Below are 17,699 nucleotides of genomic sequence, written 5' to 3'. Positions count from 1 at the left end.
GGTAATTCAAGTAAATTAAAATTATCTCCCTTTTTTATATATGACAAAGATAATGAAGCACATACCAGTCTAATGTCAGTATTTGTATTGGGTTCCCAATGACTGCTCTAAAATTTAAGCTTTCAATTATTGACTACAATTTAAAACCAAACATTCAAATAAGTAGATTTTTTTTTCATTAAAAAGATCAGAAATCATTTTGATGATGCTGAGGACTACAATATATCATGTGTAATTTCAGCAGAGACCAAAAATTAAATGATAATTTAATTACAGATCTATGATTTCACCCATGATTTTTTTAATGATAGCAGGTATGGAATTACGCATTTCTTTGCCAATATTTTTCTTTGTAATTTTATTCTTCAAGCAATATTAAATCAAACCATAGACATGTAGTTAAAAATAAACTTACTGATCTATGACCAATCACTGTATATCAAGTAATTATTGCATTTATTTATTACAAAAGTGTGGTAGACTTAATTTTGCAATATTTAAAGCTCCAATTAAATGATTTTAATCATAAAATTTTTCATTAAATTACATTTCTATATTGGTTATTTTACCCAACGACACTAAGTGGCAAGGTATGCGATACCCTCTGATAAGTTGTGTGTCTGTCAATCCACCAACAGTTTCCCGATGATAACTTGAAGACAGATTAATGTTTGCACAGTTGTTAAGTACCATAAAATACAAATTAAATTTTCATTCAAATACCCAAGTAGTTTTCGAGTTAGGTAATTTTGAACATTTTGCCATCCCCCTTTTTTCACCATTACGTGGAAGAATATCACTTAATGTCCATTAATGCCCTATTTTTGTAAATAATTGATAACAAGTACTATCTTCAAAAAAAGATAACCGACGCAGTAAAATTTTGCTCTTTTTCACCTATAAGTTTCTACATTTCATTCAAGAAAATAACACATGGCAAGCCATTTCAATTTTTGAACGCTACCAAGTTTCCACTATTTGGCCAATTGGGAAACAGAATTGGGATCAGCTGACTTGCATTTCCATAAAAGAGCAAAACTATACCAAATGCATCAGAAAAAGTGAATTATACATATCTAATTAAGAATAAAGATGAAATAAAACATGTATTTTGTATTTGAATGTAAAATCTGAAATTTAGATAAATCAATCATCCATCATTCTACAAATTTGAAATTTTCTTGAAACAGCTCATATTGATTTAAATTTCTTTGGTCATTACAAAGTTTTCATAGTTAGTAATAATCAATTTTTTTTAGATAAAAGTGTATATATTTTGGCCATTGTCACATTTATTGAGCTTGAAATAAACTATAATCTACAAATCTTCCACTGTGATCAGCACCTCTGACCTCTGTTATATATGAGCTTAGAAATTGGTCTCTAGATAGTATGGTGTATACTACATTCAACAGGTTAAATAGTTTTTAAAGGTACATTCTACATTTATGAAGGACCAACTAAGTTTCTTACCATTTAGTATTTGTAATGGTCATTGCACATTGTGAAGGTGATATACATAGCAATCAATGTTTTTATTAAGCAGAATCAGTTGTCCTTACAATACTTTTGTTACATATATTAATGTACTTATTTTGGCTAAGAACATATCACTGAGGTTTTCTGGGAATATAATCTTGTATCATTGTGCAGTTCTGGAACAATTAAATATATAATGCCCCTTTTCTTAAATAAATATGAAAAATAAACTAATAAGTGGGAAAGTGAGTGTGATGATATTTGAAAGAGTAGTCAAGGGAACCAAGGTTATAGCGGTAATCGAAAGAATGTAAACCAGGGACAAAAACCAGACATGGAAAACAGACATACACAACAAAGAACATAAAGTAACTAAAATCATACATACAAAGTAACAAATGCAAATGAGCAACTCCATTAAAAAATGGGAGCATGGACCAGGTGCACAGGTAGGGTAAGCGTCCTTTGCATTTCTAGAAACACCCGCCGAGTAGCTCATAAAAAGTCAAACGAGGAAATGGAAACTATGACCCGTTGAATAAATCAGTTTTCATGGCACAGATAGATACACCATAACGATCCACGAGTTCATGATGACAACCATAAAACTTCTGTAGTGATGACTTCAATCTTGTAGCAACATAACCCTGTTCCAGAAGCCTATTTGTTAGAGTTCTAGCATGTTGAACAATGGCTAATAATTTCTATGGAAGCTCTGAATATGCTTTGCCTTGCATAGCACTGCATAAACGGTATGCTTAGGGGAACAAAAACATTGCCACCAAATTTCTAATACATGTTTAATGGACGGAATGTTACAAAAAAATAAATAAAAAACAATAAGATTAATGTGCTGCTGTCCCATCTACATGGAGTCTATAAACTGCGACAAAATGGTCATAGGCAGAGTCAATAACTACACGAAGCTGTTGTGCTTGTACATTCCCTAAATTGATTTCTTCAGACTGCAGCTGACCATCACCAGAACTCAATTCTGAAATAATAAGCATATGTCATAAGAATACATTAGAACTAAAGAAAAGCTAAAAAAAGGTTGATTAGTTTAAGGCCAGTAAAAATTGTAATTCATTACCAATACAGACAGACTACTAATAACTAACTACCGTACTGGGAACTAGTATTTAATTTTTTTTTTCAGATATGCACAAATAAGAGCATTGAATTGGAAATCAAGTAAGAATGAGATGGCTTATACACAAATGTCACAGAATGTGACTACTCTATTCATTACACTGCTCCATCAAATAAAATTGATACAGGGAAGATAATGTAAGTATAGCAGGGTCTGAAAAATTCCCAACAATGTTAGAACTGTCAAATTTGTGAAAAGCAGTTTTGGCCATTCCCTTTGCAGGACTTGAACTCTTACATAATATTGATTTGTTGTGACATGTATTGTTAATTTGATCCTCTATCCTACATAACAACACCTAGATGAGCCGCCCTGTACTACCATACATTGTGTACTAAGTTACAGCCCTAGATTAATCCCACGAGGAGGAATGACCCGGCTAGCAAAAGCTATATCTTTATATTACCTAGCTGGCTGAGTGGTCTAGGGTGCTGGACTTTGTGCAAGCGGTGTTGCCAAAGATGTCACAGTGGTACAAGTTTGAGTCCTGCAGAGGGAACAACCAAAAATTCAGACCCTCCTATGCTTACATTATCTTCCCTGTATCAATTTGATCCAATGTATAAGTGTAGTGAATACAGTCATCACATTCTGAGACGTTTGTATAATACTGATTTGTTGTGATGTGTATCATTAATTTGATCCTCTATCCTACATAAAAACACCTAGATGAGCTGTCCTGTACAACCATACGTCGCATACTAAGTTACAGTCCTAGATTAATCCTCCGAAGAGGAATGATCCGGCCAGCGAAAGCCATATTTTTATATAAAACTAGCTGGCCGAGTGGTCTAGGGCACTGGACTTTGTGCAGGCGGAGTTGCCATAGATGTCACAGCAGTCACGTTCGAGTCCTGCAGAGGGAACGACCAAAAATTATATATACTGTATGTTCTCAAGTGCAAGTCGATCAACCTACAAGTCAGAACCCCCTTTTCATTCCAAAATTTCTGGAACCTAAGCTTGACCCACTTATAAGTCAAACTTATATAAATGAACCACAAAAACTGGTAAAAGAACAATAGTTCTTTTACAGTAAGCAGTTTATTTGTTTCATTGTACGTTTCTTTTCTTATTCTCCACACTTATTGCAAAATGAAGCCAAATAATATTAAAAAAAAGTATTAGAATTTAATAGTTCTACTTCAGACAAATCTTCATATTTAAGCATAGCATAGTTTGGATATTCAGTTACTTACCTAGTTCTTTTATTGGTTCAAAATTCAAAGGCTCAGTATCTGTACTTTTTTCCAAAATCAATCTTCTTACTGTTAAGGAAATAAAATTTGAAAGAATGACAGAATAACTTTCAAGCAGGGAGCAAATACAATTCAAATGCTGCCAAATTTTTGATGGATGCAGGAATAGTTGTATCATTTTATATTTCTTTGGCTGCTGTTTGAAAGTTTGGTGTGATTTTTTGCCTGAATTGATGTTAAACTGTTGCACTGCAATCTTGCATTTACATAAATTACCTGCTGAGTTTTGTTCTAAATACAAAGACCTACATTGTGAATTTACATACCATTGCAGCAATTCATTTCTACTCTAGATATGTTCATCATTGATGTAAATTTGACAACAAATTCTTGTGGAAATAGACCAGTCGTCGTCCAAAATGTCTCTTGATCACTTTAAAAAAGAACATTTATAAAATAGATTATTTATAATATATCAGTGCTATAGTTTAATGTTTTACAAATATACGTATGTTGAAGGGAGGTGATCAAGCAAAATAAAAATAAGCCTCGTAAGACAGCATAATTATTTGAACTACAGCACCATGCCAAGAAGGAGTCTCACTTTAAAAATTCCCCACAAAATCTATAAAAATTACATTTTTCAAAAAAAAGAAAAAATATTGTAAAGCTGTCTTGATAAAAAAATTCATCAAAGAGAGTTGAAAAACAAAAGTTTATATATCTATTTAGGTTCAAAATTTTTATAAGAAAACTATGAAATAACAATAACAATAAGTTAAACTCCATAGAAAAAAAAAAGAGGTAAAAAATTTACTTGCTTTCATCGGTGCTTTACTATTACGCCAATTCACATTACATTTGCACCAAAAATAAATCCTACATTTGTGCATTTTTTTACACAAATACAGGTAAAATAGACCTAGCATAAAAAATACATTTTAATTCTTTATTACAACACATTTAAAATATCATGGATACCGTTCTGAAACCAGAATGTTTAAGAATAAAAATATAAGAGTACTAGCCACCATAAATTACCGTCTAAAACTAGAAGCATTCAGGAATAAAATTGCTAAACAATTAAATAGTCTCTAATCAATGAAAGAAAGCACTATAAATCTGTTCTTGCACCACACTTGTAGGCCATAGTGTGAATATATTCCTTTCTTGTGATTTCTCCCCTGGAGAACTTGTTATCTTTTTCAAGAAGGTATTCCGTTTTTTCCTTCTCCCAACTCCTAACAACAGCCGGTGTTTCCAAGGACCTCAGTTTTACATAGAATTTTCTAGATAACATCTACATAAATGAAAACATGTTTGGATGTTTCAAATAAAATTGCTCATTAAAATGGGCGTGGAATGATTCAGGTCCATTGTTTGTCCTTTTAAAGTCTGCGGTTGGAGCTGATACCCAAAATGATTGTGGATATCTTGAATAAGGGGTAATGTATGTTTTCAAGACACAGTCCATAAATTTTATGCATCTTTCATCTGAAGGAGCTTCATCTATATTATCTTTCACGAAACTATCTTTGATCTGATCTCGAGGTAAGTATGGTAAATCAAAAATCGGCAACAACCATTTACCAATATCACAAGTCATTTCTTTTGTATTCAGTACTCAATTAAAGATTTTGTATTTTCCTCCACCAATTTTGACCCAGATGGAACCTACAACTTTCAATCTTAGATCCAGGTAATACATGCATAATAGCATTATGCTTACTTAGTTCAAAGTCAATATGAACTGAGAGTGGCTTTAGAGTGAGAGTCTGTTGCTCACGAAGTTGTAATACGAAATTCAATATCTTTTCATAACATTCCTGGGTCTTACTGGGCAACAACGCATACAGCAATGGTACATAGTTACCATTTTTGCATCCATGAATGGAATACATTTTTGGTGCATCTATATGATTTGTCTCCATTTTTAACGCATTTGATAGCCTGTACGTATGACTATAAAAAATTATTGACTTATTGCCTCTGTTAGTCCCAGATTCAATTATGTCCATGTTGTCACTTTGACCGGTCAAACACTTAATGACTTAATATTTTGATAAAATTTGAACAAGGATTCACTAAACAACCTCAAGGGAATACTTATGATATCTAATACGAGGCTTTCCTATTGTATTATATTATATGAAAGTATTAGCTATAGGCCAACAGATATTAAGTTTTTACAGTTACAAATTACCTAGATTACATTTTTACCTGTAAAAACATAATATTCATTTTTTTTTGCGCTAATTTAATATGTACTTATGGGGCCCTCTTTCATAGGCAAATTGTGACTCAATAAATAATATTTCTTTTTATTCAAACAGAGACCTACATGTATAATTAAAGAGATAAGAAAATTGTTAATTAGCCAGTTTATCAACAAATTATCAGGCAATGCAGAATAAGATTCCCTGACCTTTCTCCTTACATATTTGACTTCTTTTTCCCCTTTTTATGAAATGATCTGAAATACAATGAAGCAGACTGAAGGTTTTATTTCAATGATCACAATACTTTCTACTTATGATAATTTTAAAGACAAGTTGTCATCACCAATTAACTAAGTACAAGATCTCATTTACCACCCAATGTTATTGTGGAATGCAGTTAATTGCAAATCTCTTAAATTATAGGCAACTTAGCAATAAAAACTTAATTTATTCCAGATATGTTTCTTCAATAAGATGTACATGTAAAGATCTATAAATTTACTTGTGAAATGGCAACACAATTGTTGTAATTTTGCATAGATTCTATGGAGGAATTGAAAATGGGACTCTCTTTTTGCATGGTGCTGCAGTACTAGTGACGTAGACTTGAAGTTGAAATGGCTCATTCTCAATTTTTTTTTCATCTAAATCACAGTTCAAACAAATAAAAATACCCGTCAATTATATTTTCCGGAGGAAATTTGTCATCACTTGAAGTGGCAAGAACCACTTGCGCTCCAGCAGATTTTAAAGCGACATCAAACATGATTTTAAGGTCTGTTTATTGTTGACTCCAAGGAATGTAGTACAGCTTTTCGAAGTGCCTCGGCTGTTATTAGGTTCGAAATTAAATGGCACAATTTCCGACTTCGCATAATATTGTGTGAAAAAATAATCCAGATTTCATGCAAAAATTCAAATTTTCTTCAAAATTTAAAGATTATTATTCACGTTTTATCCATTTCCTGAATATACATCTTTCTTTTTAATTAATTTATTATTGCAATTTCTCAGGTCAGGATTATAAAGCATACTTTTTTGTTTAGCATTACTTTCGGAACATCTTTAATTTCCCGCGGAAACATTAGTTGGACTTCGCTTTCAGTAAGTGAACCCTGTAAATTACATAGCTCGTAAGTAAGTTTTATTCGGCATGAGTATATACAAAATAAAAATAGAAACATGACCTCAGTAGAGCTCTTCGACCGACTGAAATTAGTTCACAAATTTCCATCAGCCCGATATTGATCCTATGTAATATACATGATGTATGATTATAGATCTCTTGCAAAATGGCAGAATAGCTTATTTTGTTGCATTTGATAGTTTTGTGACAGGATGGCCTGTATTGTATTTGGTCATGAGATTTATGTAGACACTTAATTGATTGGCTAAAGAATTAATTGTTTAACCCATTCAGTTTGTCGCTGGCGTGTCACCAAGGGGTCTAGGGTTGGATCCTTGGTGGCGGAGTATATTTTTTCTAGTTAGATCATGCTCCCTCATTACAGTTATAAAATTATAGTCCGAATAAACTGTCTTAGAAGACTAATTTCTAATTCTTATTTTCTTGCTCCTATTAGGCAAAATTGTCATATAAAAAAAAATTCCTCAGAGAATGTCATGATTACCTTGACTAAGTTAAGTGCAGTTACTTTTGTGTGAGCTGACAAAAATCCATTAAAGAAATAAAAAATGTATGTTGACATTCTCCAATCTTTTATCTTTTTATTTTGGTACATAATTAATCAATATCCATCATGTAGTTTTTAAAAACACTCTAAGCTAAGTTGCCTCATTTTCAACTGCGAAATTTGAGAAAATTTGCTAATAAACAGCCAAGTAGCAACTGTACTATTCTTAATAGACTATAACAAGTGAATTCCTTTAGGTCTGTTTTCTGGTTTTTTTTGGGGGGTTCTGATCGTTACATGTATTTCTAACTAGCACAGTTAATGTACTTTCAAATGAGGTTAATTTAATAAAGAGTTCATTAAAAAAAATACAGTGTATTGACTAGAGAGCTGAAAAAAAGAGGTTATGACTTTACAATGGTCACAAAAAGTTGTGGTTTTTGGTTGGATAGGGTGCAATTATTGGTCCCTCACTACACCACTTCCAGCTTATAGCAAAATAATGAAAATGTATAATTTTTTTTTACAAGTGGCCCTTTCTTCATTGACATTTACATGTTTCAAGATGTGGGATAAATGCACTTTTGATCCCATCTAATCCCCGGTGAGCACCACATCTAGCAAAAAATGGCTTAATGTGACCAAATTTGGGTGACTGACACTTTTTTTTTCAGCTCTTGACATATGAAGGCTTATTAATGAATACTACATAGCCATGTTTCATCCATTAAGGAATAGCTCCTTCTTCTAAGATATGGAATTAAAGCTCTTTCATGCTTTCCAGACAATAAGATGAGTACATGTGACAATCTTTATTGAAATTATGTAGGAGGTGCCAGGTGCGTAGCTGCTGTTAGGCAAAAAAGCTTTTGCCTGCACTTAATTTTGCCAATTTTTTTAATTTGAGATAAAATACATCCAGGAGAGGCATAAATGATGCTCTAAAACGCTATCTTTGCGGAGCTTGGGGGGGGGGGCTTTGCACCCCCAGACCCCCTGCCGTAATTTTGCTTACACTTCAATTTGGCCTTAGCTATGTGCCTGGGTGCCATACTAAAAAGGAACACTGGAATTGATTTTTGGGTTGTGTATTGAACTGATGAAGAAAGAGGGACCAAGAAGTGGCTTTAAACAAGCAAATAATATAATGAACAAATGATAGCTTGAGTAACAGTGAATGGTGCTCTTTGAAATTGTACCACATAGTGCTATACTATAAAATGATGCAGAGATTGATTATTTGGGTTGTGACTGGAACCATTCAGATATTAGGGGCCAAAAGGGGGTCACTATTACTGTGATCTAGTTCTTATCCTTTGTCAAATATTTAATTCTATCAAAATTCAGATCTGTATCAAGCTTAAATGGATATCCATGCATGACCCAACTATTCAGGATTTGACTTCTGTGGTCCAATCAAGCAGGGCAGTGCAACACATTTTACTAAGCTTTGTTTCATTAAGTGCCTTTTTATATGGCATATTCTGGTTACCATGATTACAGGCAGTAACCATGTATTTATACATACATGTGAATGTAAATTCACTGTAACATGATCTTTGTTCAACCATTTTGGTAAAGATTTACATGATTCCTTAATCCTTAGTATTATTTCCTTTTTTACCTACTCGTATTTACTTCTTTTCAAAGAAACCTTTTGTTGGAAAAAGGAAGAAAATATATGTAACTTTAACAGATCAATTTGATCATCACAAAGGTAGACTTTCTTTTTCAATAGACTTTTCTAAAATTGCAGGTATGTGTTTTCACCATCTATAAATGAACAAATCTTTATCTAAATATTATGTTTTGAATTTGTAACTAGAGCCTCCATAATTCTTGCAGATGTAAAGTTTATATGTTTTTGGAGCTATGAAGCTGAAAATTACTATAAATTTATAATAATATTATTAATTCAAACCATGTTACTTATCGTTTATTTCAGGCCATATTGATAAAAGATGGAGAACAAAAGAAGGAGAAAAGGATTTGAGAAATATGAGAAATCAAACACACTTGATTCACCAATTAGTTTACTTTCACAGTGTATAACTTATGTGGCAGATCACCTGGACTATGTTGACACATTCTTTGGTTTGCCCGATTTGATTGGTGAACAGATTTTTGATGAAGCAGAAAAGTGGGATAAATTTGATATTAGCTGCTGTAACTGTTACCAAAATTTGTCACTTTTTGTCACTGTGTATGATGAACTGGTTCTCTCTACATTAAACCTGTCATATCAATATCTTGGCTTAAACTATTGTCAAGGTCATTTACAGCTCTTTTCATCACTGAAAGAACTGGATGTAACTGGATGTAAATTAGATGATTATCATGACTTTCTCACTTATGTGGGACAACTTGAGTGGTAATGTATTCATTTATGTACATTGTATTATTAGAAAAAATTTGATTATTTTTATGTTCTTGAATCAAAGATTCCCAGGAAACATTTTTGTCATTGTGTTTAGTGGTTGGGAAAGAAATTTTAAGGAAGGGCTATTTTTTGTTTAGTTTACCAATGTGGCAGATACATATGTATTTATACTTTTCCTCAATGTTGTATTTTACTAATGTTATTGTCAAATAACATTATGTTATGAAGTGGCAAAGTAAGATTGAACTGAAGATATTGTAAAGGAATTTGTACAATGTTTTTCACTAATTCAGTCTGAATACTTCCATTTCACAATCACCTGGGTAACTTTTTCTCAATTTCTCAATTTTTCTTTTTTATTAAATAGCCTAGAGAATTTGATTCTGAGAAAGAATGAAATGTCAGACATCGGAATACAGAGGCTTACAACACCTTACAGAGTTTGCCACAGAGGCCCTAAAAACTTACAAAAACTAGATCTATCAGGTATGGGCTGTTGGAATGTTTTAACTCTCTACAATTTGAGAGAGACTTGGATCGCTAGATCTAACAGGTATGGGCTGTTTGGAATGATTTTACTCTCTACAATTTGAGAGAGACTTGGATCACTAGATCTGTCAGGAATTAGTTGTTGGAATGTTTTTACTAGTCAATTAAATTGACTAGTAAGTTAGATGAAACAGCATGCAAGAAGACCAATATTTTATTACATGTATGTGTAATTAAATTACGTAGAATATTGTTAGTAGTTCAATTCATAACCAAAAAAAAAGATAAATTATAGGATAAATATGTGAAGGAAATTAAAACAACATTAAATGCATTTCAGTCTTTAAAATAACCAATTTGTATTTTTTTCTGGACATGCCATAAAAGTGTTATTATTCAAATACAACTTTACATTCCTATCTTATACTGTGGTAAACTGACCTAGGCTTTAAATATATCATTGTTAATTATTAATTTGTTTCTTTTTATTTAATCATTTTATCATTGATCAGGGTTATGAAATTATTATTTCTCTTACAGAAAACTGGAATATTACAGCAAAAAGTGAGAGATATCTAAAACAATTTATAAAATTGACAGAGATAGATGTGACAGGTACACAGATAAAGGTAAATCCTTTATACATTTAGGGTATCTGGAAATTAGTGGTTATGTCAAATAAATACTTGTTGAAATGTATTCAGCTCAGAATTAATTTTAAGATATACAATGTATATTGAATCTGAAGTTCAAAGTTAAAATATTCATGTACTAATTTGTTTTTGCTGTTTTAATTTTGATTAAGGAGATAACTTTGATGTTTTGTTTGTCATTGTAGAAATTCCACATTTTTTCTTCAGAATGGAATAGGTCTTGTACAAAAATTAAATCTGATTAAATGAAATGAATTTTGAAATACCAACAAATAAACTAAACAGCATCATGAAAAATTCTATTTTAATTTACATGTTTATTAAATACTACAACATATCATTTCAAGGGGAGATAATTGACATAAATTTGGCTATAAAATGTTTTGAAAAAAAAAATAGGAATAAGTCAATTTTAGAATAGACAATTTCATTGACAGAAATTTGGGTAATTTATCAATAATTTTTTTTATCAATTATGAATGATATCAAAAGATTTCTTCATCTTCTGTACTCAACTCACTGTATTTTTTTTACTTACATGGTTAACTACCCTTAATAAGGGTGTTATTCATGCCAGCATAGCTAAGGGGTAAGGTTAGTTGGATACAAAAGCCAATTGAAACTTATTTACCCCCTTAGTCATGACAGCATGATTAACCACCTTAGTAGGTGTAGGTTTTATTTACTATTTTTTTACTTTCTTGCTTAAATCCGAAATAATTCAAATAACATCTTGTTTTAAAATTTTAATTTGTACCCCAATATTATGTTAAAAATAAATTTATATTGTTCTGTTATTCTTTGCTGTCTACATTAGATTATTTAGACTAAAAATGTTTGAAAAATGTTTGACTTGGTTATTTTATTAGGGAAATCCTGACCTTCTTAAATTCTGGAAATTCAAGCCATGTAAAGAGAAGAATGAATTATCAAGAGTTGAAAATTCTGGCTGGGCTAAGGATGTGGTCATGAGATGGATGAGGGCTGCTGTTGATAGAATCACAACCATGAAAGTGACGAAGGATTTAACGCAAACACAGAAGTTTTGTAAGGTTTTAAACAGTAGTTCTGATTTTTTATAAACTATTCAAAGGAGGTAAAACCCACAAACCCTGTAATGAGGATCAGCTGAAGATTAGGAATACAGGTGCATCAGGTCTATAGCAAGGTAACTCTAGTTTGTAGGGGTATATATTAACAAAAATGTCCTGAATTTTGTTAGTTTTTATTAATGTTTAGCTCATTTTTGGCTCCCAAGGGGATATGACAGGGGTTGGATAATCATGGTTCCCCTGGATAGGAAACTGGTTTCAGGTTACAGACCACCAATTCAACCAATGAGCATTTGGAACGTACGCAAAAATAGTCCTACGCAGAAATTACCCCTGTTCCTCATAGTGCTGTGAAAAAAGTTCTCATCTTATTTAAAAAAATTAAACAGTTTCTGAAAGGAAAAACATTTCTGTACATTTTATAGGTGCATTTTGCTTCTTGTGATGTGAAGCCTAATCTCCATAATGATTTTTAAATATACCCCTATCTTGTGAAAACACTGGGATTTCCCATGCTATTTATAGACCCTTCACTTCCGGTGACCAGTACTGCACTGCAAGTCTGCTAACCCCACATGCCATTCTGAGGATTGTGAGCTGACATATGTAGAATCATGCTGATATATAGTCATCTGCAGGTTAAAGTTAAGGTAAAGTCCAGAGAAGCCATTGAATATTGTGAAATTAGCATAGAAGCTTATGGGAAGTGGAATTAGTGGTTTTTAGCCTTAAGATGAAGCCATGGCAAAATGAAAAGTTTCTTGAAATAGCTTTAAACTACATGAAGATCTTGTTAACTTTGCCATGAGAGGAATATACTACAAAAATCCTTCAAAATATGCATTTTTTTAAGTTATAGGTCCAAATTATGGAAAATTGGTCTTTTTGGCTGATTTTTATGTCCTATCTTGTAAAAAGTGTAGAAAATTTAGTAAAAATATCAAATATCAAACTTTGAGGGCTATATTTACCTAAATATGGTAGTAATAAGCACTTGAAATCAAGTTTTGTGTAGATTTGAGCAAAAATTAGGTTAGAAATGAGGAAAAACTCACTTTCATTACTGCGGTTAAGGCCATATAAGCATTCCCCTATGGCAACATGGAAAATCCATTATTGAGCACTTTTTTTGCTTTAGGTGCCCTTTACTGGTCATGTTTTAATGTGAAAACACTGTATTTACAAATTTAAAGCCAAATATATCACCTTTTGTGAAAATTTAAAGATTTAGAATTTTTGACATGTGATCAAGAAAAAGGGGGAGGCATGTCAGAAATAAATTTTTAAAAATAGACCAATTTCTCAGAAAATGATTACTTTTAAAACTATTTCTTCATTAATATTGTTAAAAAACAAGTTGTGATTGATATTTTTTATTTGAAAAGTCAGAAAAAGTTCTTTGCAAATATTTAATGCATTTCAGTATGGTAGAATATTGTCACTTTTTTGCTCGCACAACTTGGTTACCCTATATTTAAAAATCAAATATTTAAAAAAGTGCTTGTCACATTTTACTGAAACTTTGCAAATGCATTCAGTATGTGTGTAGGAAGATACCTGTATAGTTGTTTATTTTTTCTAAGACAAAAAGTGACTCTTTAGGTTACAGACCACCAATTCAACCAATGAGCATTTGGAACGTACGCAAAAATAGTCCTACGCAGAAATTACCCCTGTTCCTCATAGTGCTGTGAAAAAAGTTCTCATCTTATTTAAAAAAATTAAACAGTTTCTGAAAGGAAAAACATTTCTGTACATTTTATAGGTGCATTTTGCTTCTTGTGATGTGAAGCCTAATCTCCATAATGATTTTTAAATATACCCCTATCTTGTGAAAACACTGGGATTTCCCATGCTATTTATAGACCCTTCACTTCCGGTGACCAGTACTGCACTGCAAGTCTGCTAACCCCACATGCCATTCTGAGGATTGTGAGCTGACATATGTAGAATCATGCTGATATATAGTCATCTGCAGGTTAAAGTTAAGGTAAAGTCCAGAGAAGCCATTGAATATTGTGAAATTAGCATAGAAGCTTATGGGAAGTGGAATTAGTGGTTTTTAGCCTTCAGGAATCGTTGAAATTGTTTTGTATTATGCATATTTTGTATTTGTATAAGTTTGTAAAGTATGAGATACTTGAAGGATTAAAAATGTAAAAAGGAAGTGAGCAAAATGTAAGCTAAAAAAGCCATCCAAAATCAATTATAAGGATAGATACCTAGTTCAATAGAAATAAATATGTTTAGCCGTGTCTTGAAAACAGGAAAAAAAAAAGATGATGGAGCATATCTTATAAGCATGCATAATTTTCTTTTTGATCTTGAAATCAGGACAAATGAACAGCTGGAAACTTTAGAGTCACATATTATAATTTAGTGCAACAGTAATATTGTCAACATGTTCTAAATGTAATATGGTAATGTTAGGTAAAGTAAAATTACTCTATTCTTTATCATTCAGATTCCAGGAAGAGAAACAAGATATCAGAACCTTTCAAAACAGATAATTTGGAGAAAGTTAAAATTGTTCCAGGGTATAGACTTCTGTTAATCCGAATAAATTCTGCATTTTCTTCCATACAAAGCACAGGAAGTGGACAAAATAAACTACTCAATCTAGAAATGGACGTGTAAGCTTCTGTGTCAAGTCAGGAGGCTATGGGTATAAATCATAAAATCAAGCTAACTTCAAGGAAGAAACAATTTAAGTCTATACAGGAAGTAAGGATGTATTTCTCAGATAAAGGACAATCCAAACAGAACACTGATCATTGTGACAACAGTGATAAGACAGAAATTCTGACACTATACTAATTGTCTACCTGTGAAGAAAAATAAGTAAATACATGTATGACTCTAACATCTGCATTGCAAGTAGGCACAATGTGATGTTTTTTTTTCTTATATCTGCATCTGCATTGCAAGCAGGGACAATATGGTGTTTTTTTTCCCTCCTTATATCTGCATTGCAAGTGGGACAATGCAATGTTTTTTTCTTATATCTGCATTGAAGCAAGGACAATATGATGTTTTTTTTTCATATATCAGCATTGCAAGTGGGGACAATGTGATGTTTTTTTGTTTTTTTTTTCTCATGCTAAATCTATAGGTGCCTATTTAAGCAATTCAGCTAACATTCAAAACCTTGAGTATTAGTACAGCAACTGCATAATCATAATTTACACAAAAGGACTCGTTATGATATGGCCCATATTTAGTTCCCTCCATCACTGGAAATTAGGAATTTGATATGTAGAACTGTATTTAGAATGTTAAATAAATGGTATAGCATAGTCAACCACATTTATAAGCATATCATCTTTCAATGATTGAAAATATGATGTCCAAAATATGAAAATTTTTATCAAATTTGCCGAAATAAGTCATTTGTTGGAACATTTTTGCAATTTTTGAGTGCCTCTGCCAACTTGACCCAAAATTATTACAATTTCTAAATGCCACTTTAATAGGGGTTCAAATCAGTTTAGAAATCACTGGGTCAAGTTGATGTTGACCTTTGAGAATAACAAAAGTATCATTGAAAATTGGTGTTTTTCCAACTTTGTTGTTTTTGGCAGATTATGGGGTTCCATAAAATTGAAATTTATATAATTGTGAATATTTTAAACCATATTTGAACAATTTAATCATCCATTTAACAGTGCATATTGCATTTTTGTCATTTACTTAAACTTATTTTTTTTCTTGAAAAATAGGGGGCAAAGTATGGCCCTTTTCATACCTGATCCTTTATTAATGTCATGGTGTTGCCCTTTCAATATTGATGCAGCACACTAAAATGGTCTTTTTAAAATGACTTTTTACCACTTCCTTCCAGCGTCCAGTTCAAGCACTGATCCACAATTTTACATATATTTGTTAAAAAAATATGCATTGCATAATATCAAAACCTAAATGTCAATCCCACAGAATGAATGTAATATCTGATTGATCATTGTTATGGTGTTTCTCTTCTTTATATTACTTAAATTACATTACTTTGTTATGATAATTTATAAAATAAAACTTTATTGTTTAAATCTGTTTTATTTCATTAGATTTTACCACCAAAATCAGAAAGACTGTCCAGGTTCATAGTTACAACAATGTCATATAGTAGAGGTATGATAATTCTGTCTAAGAGAGATTGATTACAAAGTAATTCTCAGAGATTTCATTTAATCATTGTTTTACCATGAGTTGGCCATTTATGTCATCTTATTCTACCCCAAACTTATGTTAAAATTAGTTTGAGGTCAACTTTATTTTAATTAGACAATGTCACCTTGTAATTGTGCAACACAAAAAAAAAGTCCACAAAAATGTAGACCCTCTGGAGAAGTCTCTTATTTATATTAATTTAAAATAGTTATTTTAATTTAAATACAAACCACACTTCAGAAAATTTCCAGGAATTGAACAAGAATAAGTCATTATAAGTACCTGTTTAATACAATGCAACATATTGCTCTTAATGAATTACTGGGTCATATCCACATAAATCTACTGCATACCTGTATTTAAAAAAAATGATTTCAGCAGATCACAAGAAGAGGAGATTTGGACGTCAACAATACCATACCATTATATTTGCAGTCATATAAAAATTTATTATAGAAGCAAAATTGATAGTGATAAGAAATAAAGACCTCTGTACTTCTTTCTCATTAATCACACATATGTTATAAAAATTACACAAAATCAATTCCTGTATGTTTGTGTGGTAAAATTAGCCCTTTGAAATGTAGGAATGTGACAAGAGTGATCATACACACATTGTCTATTTCATTTAAATAGCTCAAGAATCTAGCCATTATGATGCCATCAAGAATATGTACCGCGTTTGTAATGGAGACGTGATGTTTTTTTGCTGTTTAACTTGATTTGCCCGCAAAACTGAATGGGACAGAATGCTTCAGTGATTACTAATTTTTTCTATCCATTCAGAAGAACTTTTTGAATAAATAGGGGGAGTGAATCCTTTGCCCCCCTTCCCCCTTAAGATCCATTTATGTCCACACACTTTTACTCAATAATCTGAACTTCAGGAAATGCTTTTTTCTGGCAACTAATTCCTTAATACAGTCACAACACCTAAATATCAATTCCATATTTTCTTTGTGGCAGTGAACATAATGGTACAGTTTCAAAGAGGTCCACATTTTACTTACACAGAAGTCAGTACATGTCTTTGGAGGAAGATGACTACAGCACGATACAATTATGTAACCCCAAATTCTTGTCAAATGAAAGTCCATGAACATATACGAGACATTGCAACAGACAGAAGGTGACCCCATTAGTCTCCTTTGGCTAAAGGCAGTAAGGCACTAACCACTCTATTAGTAAGGGGAGCTGGGATTTTTTTTAAGGAAAAAAGTTATTCCAAAAATTTGCAAAACGTTTTTTTTCTCTGCCATATTTGAACAGAAAAATAT

The 17,699-nt window shown here is 31.9% G+C and overlaps 2 protein-coding genes across 6 annotated transcripts; one reads left to right on the top strand and one right to left on the bottom strand.

Moving 5' to 3' along the window:
• The first annotated feature begins 41 nt into the window (after positions 1–41).
• On the top strand, positions 42–16,301 carry LOC148629755 (leucine-rich repeat-containing protein 42-like). 5 transcript variants are annotated; one of them, XM_088556679.1, is made up of 7 exons: positions 42–74; positions 2,639–2,673; positions 9,630–10,055; positions 10,432–10,550; positions 11,094–11,182; positions 12,076–12,253; positions 14,723–16,301. In XM_088556679.1, the coding sequence occupies exons 3-7, from the start codon at positions 9,646–9,648 to the stop codon at positions 14,893–14,895; spliced, it is 969 nt and encodes a 322-aa protein (XP_088412805.1). In that variant the 5' UTR covers positions 42–74; positions 2,639–2,673; positions 9,630–9,645; the 3' UTR covers positions 14,896–16,301. The 5 variants fall into 5 exon arrangements, with proteins under 5 accessions (XP_088412805.1, XP_088412834.1, XP_088412815.1 ...); XM_088556708.1 differs by lacking the exon at positions 42–74 and having other exon boundaries at positions 2,469–2,673; XM_088556689.1 differs by lacking the exons at positions 42–74; positions 2,639–2,673 and adding an exon at positions 7,114–7,154.
• LOC148629756 (intraflagellar transport protein 25 homolog) lies at positions 2,266–6,895 on the bottom strand. The gene is made up of 4 exons (XM_088556719.1): positions 6,725–6,895; positions 4,158–4,264; positions 3,832–3,900; positions 2,266–2,473 (listed from the first exon to the last, which is right to left on the bottom strand). Exons 1-4 carry the CDS (start codon positions 6,814–6,816, stop codon positions 2,325–2,327), a joined length of 417 nt encoding a protein of 138 aa, XP_088412845.1. The 5' UTR covers positions 6,817–6,895; the 3' UTR covers positions 2,266–2,324.
• Positions 16,302–17,699: the final 1,398 nt, after the last annotated feature.

Source organism: Perna viridis, chromosome 1, assembly GCF_037379345.1.
Source record: "Perna viridis isolate PV_CMFRI_1.1 ecotype Kerala chromosome 1, ASM3737934v1, whole genome shotgun sequence".
In the NCBI taxonomy this organism is placed as follows: Eukaryota; Metazoa; Mollusca; class Bivalvia; order Mytilida; family Mytilidae; genus Perna; species Perna viridis.
This window is presented reverse-complemented; position numbering and strand designations above follow the sequence as displayed.

What these genes read in the sequence shown, in the direction of transcription:
- LOC148629755 (XM_088556679.1), top strand. Translation starts at nt 9,646, where the DNA reads ATGGAGAACAAAAGAAGGAGAAAAGGATTTGAGAAATATGAGAAATCA. An exon ending in TATGTGGGACAACTTGAGTG is followed by an intron (nt 10,056 to 10,431) that starts GTAATGTATTCA and finishes TTTATTAAATAG; the next exon opens with CCTAGAGAATTTGATTCTGA. An exon ending in AACGCAAACACAGAAGTTTT is followed by an intron (nt 12,254 to 14,722) that starts GTAAGGTTTTAA and finishes TTTATCATTCAG; the next exon opens with ATTCCAGGAAGAGAAACAAG.
- LOC148629756 (XM_088556719.1), bottom strand. Translation starts at nt 6,816, where the DNA reads ATGTTTGATGTCGCTTTAAAATCTGCTGGAGCGCAAGTGGTTCTTGCC. An exon ending in CCGGAAAATATAATTGACGG is followed by an intron (nt 4,265 to 6,724) that starts GTATTTTTATTT and finishes TCTTTTTTAAAG; the next exon opens with TGATCAAGAGACATTTTGGA. An exon ending in TGAACCAATAAAAGAACTAG is followed by an intron (nt 2,474 to 3,831) that starts GTAAGTAACTGA and finishes TTATTATTTCAG; the next exon opens with AATTGAGTTCTGGTGATGGT.